At 44.3% G+C, this 13,168-nt stretch overlaps 1 protein-coding gene across 4 annotated transcripts in view; it reads left to right on the top strand.

The window, feature by feature from the left end:
• Positions 1-13,168, top strand: part of LOC130273044 (macrophage mannose receptor 1-like) — a 227,650-nt gene that overhangs the window by 130,573 nt on the left and 83,909 nt on the right. For all 4 annotated transcript variants that reach the window (XM_056519204.1, XM_056519205.1, XM_056519206.1 and 1 more), the window contains exons 20-21: positions 190-332; positions 3,650-3,764. In XM_056519204.1, the coding sequence (XP_056375179.1) occupies positions 190-332; positions 3,650-3,764 (258 nt within the window). The remainder of the gene's footprint in view (positions 1-189; positions 333-3,649; positions 3,765-13,168) is intronic.

Raw genomic sequence — 13,168 nt, forward strand, 5'->3', positions numbered from 1 at the left:
GGGCTGCAGGAGAGATCGCGGGGGTTCCCACTGCAGGGACCCCGCGATCAGTCATTTGGATAAGGAATAAGATGTCTAGGGGCAGAGTACCCCTTTAATCTTATAGTATATTTTACACTGATCAGTCCAGATTTTTATAGAACCCCTTTAACAAATGTTTTATTTCTTTATATTATTTCATTTTTATAGGACTTTGGTGTGACATAAATTGTGGTTATCCCAAAGCATTTATCTGTGAAAGGACAAATAGTTCCAGCAATGCAACATTTACCCCAGCTATTCCTGCACCAGACGGTGGATGCCCATCAGATTGGCTTTTATTTGGAGATAAGGTAATTTATAACTAGAGAGTTAAGTACGTAGAATATTTTTTTGTAATAAAATAATGCCTGGTAAAGGAATGGTTGGACGAGGATGGGGTAGAGAGGAGTACTCATACAATCACCATAGATTGGACAGCTGATGTATCTGTGTCGTGTCTGGCTAGAGGCTCCGTACACCCCAGCTGTATAGACCAATTCACATAGAGAAAAATGACACATACACAGGGATTGTGTTATATGTCTATGTGGTATTATGGTAAAGGGTTGAATACCTGAAAGGCGTTGGCGAATGTGCTCTCCTGTTTTATATGCTCGAATAAAGAACCATCATCACTGCACTCCTGGATGCTGGATATTCCTTTTATACTTTATCTTGGATGTTGGTGGGGATGCGGCGCGCTAATCCGTGCACAGGTGTATTTGAGGAATGTGTAGAAGTCTATTCCATCTCACAATGTCATATTGTCAACCATCCTCCTCCTGAGATGACAGAGAATGAGCAAACCAGTCCACAAAAACTGAATTATCCTCCAAAACAACACAACCTTAAGAAGACATGGACAACTTTTGTTTGCTGATGTTGCTGCTTCTACGACCACAAGGCTGCTTCTACTACCTGTACAGGAAATTACTTTTCATTTCATACAAAAGTATAGTAAACAGGACATGGAAACATATATTCACCTGGTGTTAAAGTCTCTAGGATTCCATTACTGGAACGGTCTTTAGAACAAATTCATCACCCTCTGGGACACTCCATTCCTGGCCATCCTGGATCGCCTCCCTCTGGGCAAAGATGAAGCGCTCGCTAGCATGCGAGCTGCAGAACGTTTCAGGTGTTGCCTCCCTTTCTCAACTCTCAACTCAAACGTCCCGATCTGCAGCTCGCATGCTAACGAGCGCTACATCTTTGCCCAGAGGGAAGCAATCCAGGATGGCCAGGAATGGAGTGTCCCAGAGGTGGATGAATTTGTTCTAAAGACATCGTACCAGTAATGGAATCCTAGAGACTTTAACACCAGGTGAATATATGTTTCCATGTCCTGTTTACTATACTTTTGTATGAAATGAAAAGTAATTGGATAAAAGTAGATATACAACGCAATCCCTGTGGAAGTGTAATTTTTCTCTATGCAAAGTAGAGAGGAGTACCCCTGCCATGTCCTTTGCCAGTTAGCATGTTGATAATACCAGCACTGTGGGTGGCACCAATTTTCCCAGGCCCTGTACAGGTAGTAGAAGCAGCCTTGTGGTCGTAGAAGCAGCAACATCAGCAAACAAAAGTTGTCCATGTCTTCTTAAGGTTGTGTTGTTTTGGAGGATAATTCAGTAATTGTGGACTGGTTTGCTCATTCTCTGTCATCTCAGGAGGAGGATGGTTGACAATATGACGTTGTGAGATGGAATAGACTGGTACACATTCCTCAAGTACACCTGTGCACGGATTAGCGCGCCGCATCCCCACCAACATCCAAGATAAAGTATAAAAGGAATATCCAGCATCCAGGAGTGCAGTGATGATGGTTCTTTATTCGCGCATATAAAACAAGAGAGCACATTTGCCAACGCCTTTCAGGTATTCAACTCTTTACCATAATTAAGTGTTTAATACCTGAAATGCATTGGTGATTGTGCTCTTTTGTTTTACATGCACAACTAAAGAAGAAACCTGATCACTGTACTCCTGGATGCTGGGTATTTCTTTTAGACAATATGACACTAAGCCAGGTGTCAGCGGATTCCTCATTGTCTATAGTTACACGGGGTGGTGCCTTTTTCTAGATGGTGTGTTCCATCATCTCTGTCTTTGCCCCCCCCCCCCCCCCCTCCAGTGCTAAGCACATGGAGGAGTTGTATAAGGACAGTAAGCCTCTGAAGTGTAATGCAGAGGCGCTGAAGGTGGAAGCAATGGCCAATCATAGCACTAGTGGGACTGGTGGTGGTAAGCTCCGTGGCGATAGAGTAAGGCATCATGGATGGATGGTGGATATTATAAAGGGAAGCAAGGAGTCCATGCTTCCAACAGAAGTTCATATTGAGAGGAGTGATGGGGTCGATGAGGAGGAGTTTGACGATGCAGAGGTAGGTCCAGAACATCTGTCAAATGTACCATACGTAGGCCTGCTGGTACGATCACGCATAGCAAGAGTCTGAGTCACTACAAGGGACAATCCAGTATTTCTGGGCTTCTTCCTGTAATAAAAACCAAGTTAGTTTAAAAAGAAGAGGAATGAGAGAAATAAAAACCAAAACAAACAGATATAAACCAATCCATTACTCTCCACATCGCCAGTACCCCAAGTGAGTGTGCTCTATGGTCTCCTTTTGCACTGTTACTGTGACATTCTCCTATCATATCAAATTTGTTGGGTACATGAGCTAGGTTGCATATTCACGGTCAGGGCACAGCCCAAGAAACTAATTATAAAATCTTAACCAGATGGTACAGAGTTCCGGCCATCCTTACTCGTATGTATCCCTCTCTCCCGGACATGTGCTGATGATGTGGCGCTGCAGGCGGCACAATGCTACATATTTGGCTTACCTGCCCTACACTGTCGACCTTTTGGACCCGGGACCTGGATCTGATTCACCTCTTTCAAATTACAACTTGACCCAAGCCCCTTCTTCCTTTCCATCCTTCCAGACACGGTCTCCAAATGGTCTAAATCTCTTCTTTGCTTTCTTTTGGCTGCAAGGACAGTAATCCCCTGCCTATGAAGATCTACCCTTCCTCCCTCCCTCTCGTCTTGGCTTCAGGAGGTCTCTCATCTCCAAAGAAGGGAGGAACTTTTGGCAGACTCACGTAGGCAGTTGACCAAACATCAGACCCTTTGGCACGGATGGAATTTGCTTCCTCCTCAGAATTCAGAGACCTTTACCCACCGATCCCTTCTCCAATACATAATTCCTATACACACCTAACTTTTGCCCCTTTGTGTGAGAACTGCTTCAGCTAAAGTAAACCGTCCATTGTTCGCCTGTGGGCTGAAGGGAACATTTCCTAAAGTTTACTGGTTCAGTTTGCTCAACACGTAATATGACATATGAGTTCCTCTCCAAACCCCAGTCATACAGTTCTATTTCTCTATGTCTTTATTTGTTGTCCTTTTGTTGTAACTTCGAATGTCCCTAAATTTCTGATAATAGGTGTACAGTATAATGGTGAGTATTTTTATATATGATTGAGTAAGGTAACCAAAGGGAAACTTTTACTTTCTATGATACCTCATGGTGGTATTGCTGTCTTTTGGTTATATTATAAACTGTTTTGATTATATTTTAGATCAAACTTCCTATGTCAAATATCTATTAATATATTTCAGTGTTATGGAATATTTGGCACAGGAGAGGATGAAGGAGTTCACTGGGATAACGCTAGACGTGAATGTCAGTCCTTAGGAGGAAATCTGGCCACCATAAATGATGATTTGGTACAATGTAAGTCATGTATAGACTTTTTCTAATGTATATTTTACTGATGACCAAAATGACAAACCAAAAAGAATAATATATAGATGTCACAGGGGGTGTCTAACCAGTCTATATGCACACCCTACCAAAATGTGAAGTAGTACACCAAGGCAAAAGGTAAACTCAATATCCAATATATACCAAAAAAGAACCAAAAGGAGCCACTTGTAATATATATATATATATATATATATATATATATATATATATATATATATATACATCTGTGCCCAATCCCGCCCACTGACATTGCATTGCTATACGCATGGGGATATGTACAGAGCATTGCACCCTAGTGGCTGTAGTACAGAAACTAGGGTGCAATTCTCTGCACATTCCCCCCATGTGTAAGCAGGGGTGTAGAAGGGCTGAATGGAGGGATGAAGACAGGAGTGACAGAGGGGAGGACAAATCACAGGGGGGAGTGGGGTACCTGAAGCTGAGCTGTGGTTATGGAGCATCATCCCCTTCCTGGCACATGAGAGTGTGGATCCCCTTCCCAGCCTGCACCGCACTCACGGCGCCGTAGGGGGAGGAGGCGGCTGTGTGTGCACACAGACTTCACTTTCCCCCTACAGAGCCGTGAGTGAGTGAAAGGCGTGCTGGCCGGGGCGGGAAATTAAAAAAATAGATATTTTCTTTTGTAGGCGCCAGGCAGCTTTCCCTTTTTGCCGACACCCCGGCTGAGGCAGTGCGGGATTTGCGGGACCTGCAGGTATAGCACCTGACGTCACAATCCCAATGTAGGCCTCTAATGGTAACATAATAATATATGATATAACAGAGTTAAAGGGATTATCCTGGAATAGAAAACCAGAGCTAATTTGTTCCAAAAACAGTGCCACCTCTGTCCTTGGGTTGTGTGCGGTATTACAACATGTCTCCATTCACTTCAATGGAACTGAGTTGCAATACGACACACAACCTGAGGGAAGGGGTGGCACTGTTTTTGGAAGAAATTAGCTCTGGTATTCTATTCCTGGACAACCCCTTTAATATGGTACATCTTATAAGATTTCTTGCCCAGTTAAGGTGCCATGTGCATAAAGTGCCAAAATACAGAAATCAAAATCCAAGATGAAGGGTACAAAATACTGTGGTAAGTGAATCATACAAACCTAACAAGCTAGTGCAGCAAGTGAAGCAGGTACCAGGATGGCACCACTCCAACATGCGTTTCGCCATGCATGACCTCCATTCGGGAGTCCCGGACGAAGGTCATAGTACAGGGAAATTGGTAAATATAGAAACCGTACTTCATGTTGGTTGAAGGCTTTAGAAGAGGTGGTGAACAGAATTTGAGCTTGGTATGAATGTAGTCCTAGAAGGTTGACCAGGCTGGCTAGTATGGAACTAAAGCTGCCACAAAGCACTGTATGGCGTATCTTTATAAAAAAAAAAAAAAAAAAAAATATATACAGATTACATCTTCTGACAAGCTGGTGTTCAGTGATGAGGTGACTTTTCACCACAAGGTTAGAATTTGGGGCTCAGAACAACCATGCAACCCTTATTGAGCACACAAAGACCTCACCCAAAGTAGACATGTTCTGTGCAATGAGCAGATTGAAAGTCTACAGTCCCTTCTTTTTTTTTTTTTTTTTTTTTTAGGATGCGGTCACTGGCCATCCTACCCGGACATGGTACATTAAAGGGGTACTCCGGTGGAAAACTTTTTTTTTTTTAAATCAACTGGTGCCAAAAAGTTAAACAGATTTGTAAATTACTTATATTAAAAAATCCAGTACTTATTAGCTGCTGAATACTACTAAGGACATTCTTTTCTTTTTGGAACACAGAGCTCTCTGCTGACATCACAAGCACAGTGCTCTCTGCTGACATCCATTTTAGGAACTATCCAGAGCAGCATATGTTTACTATGGGGATTTTCTCCTGCTCTGGACAGTTCTTAAAATGGACAGAGATGTCAGCAGAGAGCATTGTGCTCCAAAAAGAAAATAATTTCCGCTGTAGTATTCAGCAGCTAATAAGTACTGGAAGGATTAAGATTTTTTAATAGAAGTAATTTACAAATCTGTTTAACTTTCTGGCATCAGTTGATTAAAAAAAAAAAAAAAAAGGTTTCCACCGGAGTACCCCTTTAACCCCTTAAGAACCCAACCATTTTACACCTTAGGACCCGGCCATTTTTTGCACATCTGACCACTGTCACTTTAAACATTAATAACTCTGGAATGCTTTTAGTTATCATTCTGATTCCCAGATTGTTTTTTGTGACATATTCTACTTTAACTTAGTGGTAACATTTTTTGGTAACTTGCATCCTTTCTTGGTGAAAAATCCCAAAATTTGATGAAAAATTTGAAAATGTTGCATTTTTCTAACTTTGAAGCTCTCTGCTTGTAATGAAAATGGATATTCCAAATATTATTTTTTTTTAATTCACATATACAATATGTCTACTTTATATTTGCATCATAAAATTGACGAGTTTTTACTTTTGGAAGACACCAGAGGGCTTCAAAGTTCAGCAGCAATTTTCCAATTTTTCACAAAATTTCCAAAATCACAATTTTTCAGGGACCAGTTCAGGTTTGAAGTGAATTTGAAGGGTCTTCATCTTAGAAATACCCCACAAATAACCCCATTATAAAAACTGCACCCCCCAAAGTATTCAAAATGACATTCAGTAAGCGTTTTAACCCTTTAGGTGTTTCACAGGAATAGCAGCAACGTGAAGGAGAAAAGGATAGAATGTATACTTATATTTGTAGCCCAATTTCTCTCAAGTAAGCACATACCTCATATGTCTATGTAAAGTGTTCGGCGGGCACAGTAGAGGGCTCAGAAGGGAAGGAGCGACAAGGGGATTTTGGAGCGTACTTTTTTCTGAAATGGTTTTTGGGGGGCATGTTGCATTTAGGAAGCCCCTATGGTGCGTGCCAGAACAGGAAAAAAAAACACATGGCATACCATTTTGGAAACTATACCCCTTGAGGAACGTAACAAGGAATAAAGTGAGCCTTAATACCCCACAGGTGTTTCACGACTTTTGCATATGTAAAAAATTTAAAAAAAAATTTCAATAAAATGTGTGTTTCCCCCCAAATTTCACATTTTTGCAAGGGTTAATAGCAGAAAATACCCCCCAAAATTTGTAACCCCATCTCTTCTGAGTATGGAGGTACCCCATAAGTTGACCTGAAGCTCACTACGGGCGAACTACAATGCTCAGAAGAGAAGGAGTCATATTTAGCTTTTTGAGAGCAAATTTTGCTCGGGGGGCATGTCGCATTTAGGAAGCCCCTATGGTGCCAAAACAGCAAAATAACCCCCACATGGCATACCATTTTGGAAACTAGACCCCTTGAGGAACGTAACAAGGGGTACAGTGAGCATTTACCCCCCACTGGTGTCAGATCTTTGGAACAGTGGGCTGTACAAAATTTTTAATTTGCACAGCCCACTGTTCCAAAGATCTGTCAGACACCAGTGGGGTGTAAATTCTCACTGCACCCCTCATTACATTCCGTGAGGGGTGTAGTTTCCGAAATGGGGTTACATGTGGTTTTTTTTTTTTTTTTGCGTTTGTCAAAACCGCTGTAACAATCAGCCACCCCTGTGCAAATCACCTCAAATGTACATGGTGCACTCTCCCTTCTGGGCCTTGTTGTGCGCCCCCAGAGCACTTTGCGCCCACATATGGGGTATCTCCGTAGTCGGGAGAAATTGCATTACAAATTTTGGGGGGCGTTTTTCCCTTTTACCTCTTGTCAAAATGAAAAGTATAGGGCAACACCAGCATGTTAGTGTACAAAATTTATTTTTTTACACTAACATGCTGGTGTAGACCCCAAGTTCACCTTTTCATAAGGGGTGAAAGGAGAAAAAGCCCCCCAAAATTTGTAAGACAATTTCTCCCGATTACGGCGATACCCCATATGTGGCCCTAAACTGTTGCCTTGAAATACGACAGGGCTCCAAAGTGAGAGCGCCATGCGCATTTGAGGCCTGAATTAGGGATTTGCATAGGGGTGGACATAGGGGTATTCTACGCCAGTGATTCCCAAACAGGGTGCCTCCAGCTGTTGAAAAACTCCCAGCATGCTTGGACAGTCGACGGCTGTCCGGCAATACTGGGAGTTGTTGTTTTGCAACAGCTGGGAGTTGCGATTTGCGGCGATCGCCGACATGGGGGGCCTACATGGCCCCCCTCGGCGTTTGCCCTGGATCCCTGCTGAAGGATTTCAGCAGGGATCCGCTTCCGATCTCCGCCGGGTGAGCGGCGGAGACCAGGAGAAGACCATGACGTATGCATACGTCATGGGTCCTTAAGAGGTTAATGGTTTATGCCACAGATCAGCAGGATGGTCACCTCTACATTTCCATCTGGATATTTGCCGATATGTGGTAACCACGAGTGAAACCCTACTTGGTTCTTGGGGGGGTTATGAACTCAGGGTCGGCTGGTATTAACCCTTAATGTCATGTGAAGCCACTGTAGTCTTGGTATCTCCCGGGGTACTACAGGTCCGGGGAACTCCATCTCCCCACAGGCTAGCAAGGAAAGAATTTACTCCACACTAGGTTGCAGTTTAACGGAGGCTTTACTAACTTGAAGATAGGTGGTACAATCTCCACAGCGCTCAACCAAAGTCTCCCAAAGGGTTAACAGACAGTCTAGTCTAGAGGACCACACAGCTTGCAGTGCCTGGACTTGATATTACATATATGCTTGGCTCTTACAGCCGGACTAGGAGTTTTAGGTCTGCGCTATATTAGGCTTGAGATTAAAGTCACTTACTGAAGTGTTGGTAGATTTGTGGCTTTTCGCCAGAAGATATTGAATTGTCCTTTAGGAATTCTCTGATCAAGGCTGCAGTAAAGGCTGGATATTCCTCCACTCTGTACTCTGAACTCAAATTAGCTGATGATTCTTCACTTTGAACCCTGAACTCCACTCAACTCCTCTACACAGGAAATACCACCCCTTATCAGGGAAGGCTGAACTACAGCCCATTGGCCAGGCAGCTGTGCATCATAGAGTTGTCTGTATCCCCTTTAGGATTTACAATAAAGCTACATACATGTAATAACATAATATAACACCTTACACAAAAGTCTAGCCCTCAGTCCTCCACTCTCACATACCCTGACTAGGCATGAGGTTGCTAGGTAACATACTTAAAGCTACGGACACCTAATAACGGATTGCTAAGTTATAACAGTACAAATACACATTAGAAATGGTTGAGTCCCTGCAGGGGAGCCCCCAGGACACTGGAGGTCTCAATCTGACAGGGCCTACAATACCTTGACACAATGTAACTGTACTGGGACACCACAGATACATGAATGAAACTCTACATGTACGTTGGATCAGCTGTGCAGGAATCAACAATTCTCCAATATTGTGCTGGCCTCCATGATTGCCAGAGAATTGACAGTCAGCCACAGTACACATTGTGAGACAGTGACAGGAATGGTGGTCAGGGATCACAATATTTCCTCAAGGTACATATCACAAGGTTACAGAAAGTGCATAGGTCATCCAGGAAAGGTCGGATGACATATGAGAAATCCAGGATAGTATAAATTCCTTAGAAGTCCATAACTTCTAAGGAACCTTTGATAAAGTCCATTTTCAGGCTTGGATTATTATGGAATAAAAAGAAAGTTTAAAGTGGGGCCTTTTATTCCCTTCCTGGCAAGTCCAGGTTTTCATTGTGGCCCAAATCAGCATAGGTGCTGACAAAAGCTTGTTAAAGGGGTTATCCAGTAGATATAGTTAGTTTACTATTGTCCCCAGGCTGCATACAAAAATAACAAACGCTTTGACTCACCTTTTGCCACTCCCTTGTAGCTCCACAGCTGGTAACTCTTCTTTCCCCTGAGCTGCATAGCATCTACAGTCGGGGGATGTGACAGTGCCGCTCCTAATCAGTGGCCAAGGGGGGCACCGGTACAGCCAGTGATTAATGGAGCGGTGCTGTTACATCACATCTACAGTTCTGACCGGCTCTGGTGAAGCAGACTGTCATCGGAGCCCTGATCCCGGAGCTATGAGGGAGCGACAGCAAGTGAGTTAAAGGGGTACTCCATCCCTAAACATCTTATCCCCTATCCAAAGGATAGGGGATAAGATGTCTGATTACAGGGGTCCTGCTGCTTGGAACCCCTGAGATCTCTCCTGCCGCACAGAGGATCATGATGTCATGGTCCCGCCCCCTTGTGATGTAACCTCTGCCCCCTCATGACATCATGCCCCGCCCCCTTAGTGCACGTCTGTTGGAGGGGGCGTGGTGGCCGTTACGCCCCCTCCCATAGACTTGCATTGAGGGGGCAGGGTGTGACGTCACGAGGGGGGTGAGGCCGTGACGTCACGATCTTCCGGCCCCTGCATCGCCAGTCATCAGGCACGGAGCGAAGCTCACTTCGTGCACCAGATGACATGGGTGCTGAAGGAGAGATCGTGAGGGTTCCTTTGGATAGGGGATAAGAGCACCCCTTTAAAGTGTTTTTATTTTTGTATGTAGCTTGGGGACAATAAGAAATTTATAGAAAATTATATACCGTATTTTTCGCCCTATAGGACGCACCGGCGTATAAGACGCACCCAATTTTTAGTTGCAAAATCTAAAAAAAATTAAGATTTTGAACCCAATAGTGATCTTCAATCTGAGGACCTCCAGATGTTGCAAAACTACAACTCCCAGCATGCCCGGACAGCCGTTGGCTGTCCGGGCATGCTGGAAGTTGTAGTTTTGCAACATCTGGAGGTCCGCAGATTGAAGACCACTGCAGCAGATGGTAATACTCACGTGTCCCCGCTGCTCCGGACCCGTCACCGCTGCCCTGGATGTCGCTCCATCGCTGTCGCCGCGTCCCCGTCGCTCCGGAACGTCTCTGCTGCTGGCCGGGTATCCGCGCTCTCTGTCGCCGCCATCACGTCGTTACGCACGCCGACGCACGTACGCAACGACGTGATGACGAGGAAGGAGAGCGCCGGCCATACAGCGGATCCCTGAACGGAGAAGACACCGAGGAGGCAGGTAAAGTCCCCCCCGGTGTCCTGTAAGCACTAACCCGGCTATTCAGTCAGGCTGTTCGGGACCGCCGCGGTGAAATCGCGGCGGTCCCGAACAGCCTGACTGAACAGCCGGGTTAGTGTTACTTTCCCTTCAGACGCGGCGGTCAGCTTTGATCGTCGCGTCTGAAGGGTTAATACAGGGCATTACCGCGATCGGTGATGTCCTGTATTAGCCGCGGGTCCCGGACGTTGATGGCCGCAGGGACCGCCGCGATAGGGGTGTATTCGCCGTATAAGACGCACCGACTTTTCCCCCCCAGTTTTGGGGAAGAAAAAGTGCGTCTTATACGGCGAAAAATACGGTAATAAAGGAATTATATAACCAGTCCTCAAGGATAGTAAAAAGAGAAAAAAAAGGGAGAAATAGCAGGGAGAAATAGCAAGGGGGAAAAGAAAAAAGAATAAAGAATAGTAATTGACAGATAAAAAATAATAATACACCAGATATAATGTCTAAAATAGTTACTAGAATAGTTAAAATTATTAAAATATAGATAAAAAATACCTGCAAAATAAATAGCTTAAACAATGATATACATGTATTAATTAAATAGGAAAAATACTAAAACACCTGGGCAGGGCCCTTACCCAGGTATTAAATGTTTATGCTTTATAAAAAATAAGTAAAAATAATTGCCAACCTATATAAAAAAAATGTTCATAAAAAATAGTACATGAATAGTTTCAATGTCAGCCAATATCCAATAGCAGTATGGTGATTGCAATCTGATTTAATAGCCACAAGGATTAGTACTGTTCATCACATACAGCTAGTGAGCTGTAATAGCAGCAAAGGGAAAGTAAAATGTCTATTAGATGTAGCAGATGAGCGATACAGTCGTGACAGTTGTAGCAATCATTTGAATTGTAACATTCACTTAGATAGAAGAGAGTCGGTTACTATGAATGTAGATGGTAACAATATTCAGAGCGGTAGCTTATTAGAAGTCTTCGCCGTGTTTCTCGGCAGCTGGCTGGCTCCGGAGCGGCAAACTCCGGTGACTGTGATAGATCAGCGCCTGCACGGACTCAGGCAAGGGCAACCACCAACCTTGTATGGTTATAGGGGTTCCTCCAGAGAAATGCTGAAGTTGGTACACTGGCTCAAGATCATGCGGTGTTCATCTCTGTATCATAGAGAGCCGGCATCCGATATCAGAGGGTAAGTGAATGTTCTTGCAGTCTCAAAAACAGCGAGCAGCTGGAGGCCGGCGTCCTTGTGGTGTGAATAGCGCGCTATTCACTGGTGGGCCGCAGATTTGGGTATTGCAGCGCTTACAAGGCGGCATTGGCTGATTAGGTGGCTGATATTAGCAATATATGGTTATGGCAAATAGTAGCAATAAGAAATTAACTAATTCCAGATAACCCCTTTAATGAGCTTTAAAGAAAGCTGTAGCTCAGTCTGCAGCCTGAAGCTGGGAAGATCGTGAACCTCTGATGGAGTCAGGCCAACAGTTGGAGAGGCGGAGCCCCGGGTCCCACTCTTTTCCGGGCCGCACCTTCTCATTCTGCCTATGTCACATAGTTGACTGACAGGCAGCCATGTATAGCTTTGGTGAATCTGCCCTCTGCCTGCCAATCAACTACATTGTGCTGTCCCAGTACGGGATATTGTCCCGTCTGGTCCTTCTGTCCTGTCAGGATGAGTCCCTGTCTGTCCCTGGGGCTCTCCTGCAGTATGTCCCCCTGTGTACATAGGTTTTACAAAAGTAAAGGACCTTTTATTGTTAGTCACATGATTATAATTAAATCACATGTTTAAGTCATATGACTCAAAGAACCCCACCAGTGACCAGGTGACCTCCCAAGTAAAATATGGGCTCCTTGCACAGCCCCCCTATATAATATGGGGAGGAGCTGCAATCGCTCTTTTTTTATCTCTCTTGTTCCTGAGGTCCAGTGCAGTGCAGATGTCTCAGTGTGTGTGTCCAGAGCATTGGAGGCCTCAAGCCTAAAGTCTACAGCCACCTATCAATTGCAAGTAAGCTAAAGTCTTCTAATTGTCAGTCATCAAGTCAGTCAAGTCAAGTCTACTGTCTATTCAGCATAGCCTGCAATATACTGTAGTCTGTCAAGTCACTGCAAGTCCCACAAAGCCTGCGAGGTCTCTCTGTGTCTCTGGCCACCTCTCTGGGATATTGGCCGGACTGCATAGACTGTACCATCTGTCTAACCTCAGTAAAATCTACCGTTACCCTTAACCTTGCCTTGGACTCTTTATTGCCCCTGTCTCACCTAGGATTAGGGGTACTACCTTCGGGTGGTTATATAAGAAAACCACGCCCTGGCGTCACGAACATGAAGGGGTTAATACCAT

Source organism: Hyla sarda, chromosome 5 (assembly GCF_029499605.1).
Source record: "Hyla sarda isolate aHylSar1 chromosome 5, aHylSar1.hap1, whole genome shotgun sequence".
Lineage (NCBI taxonomy): Eukaryota > Metazoa > Chordata > Amphibia > Anura > Hylidae > Hyla > Hyla sarda.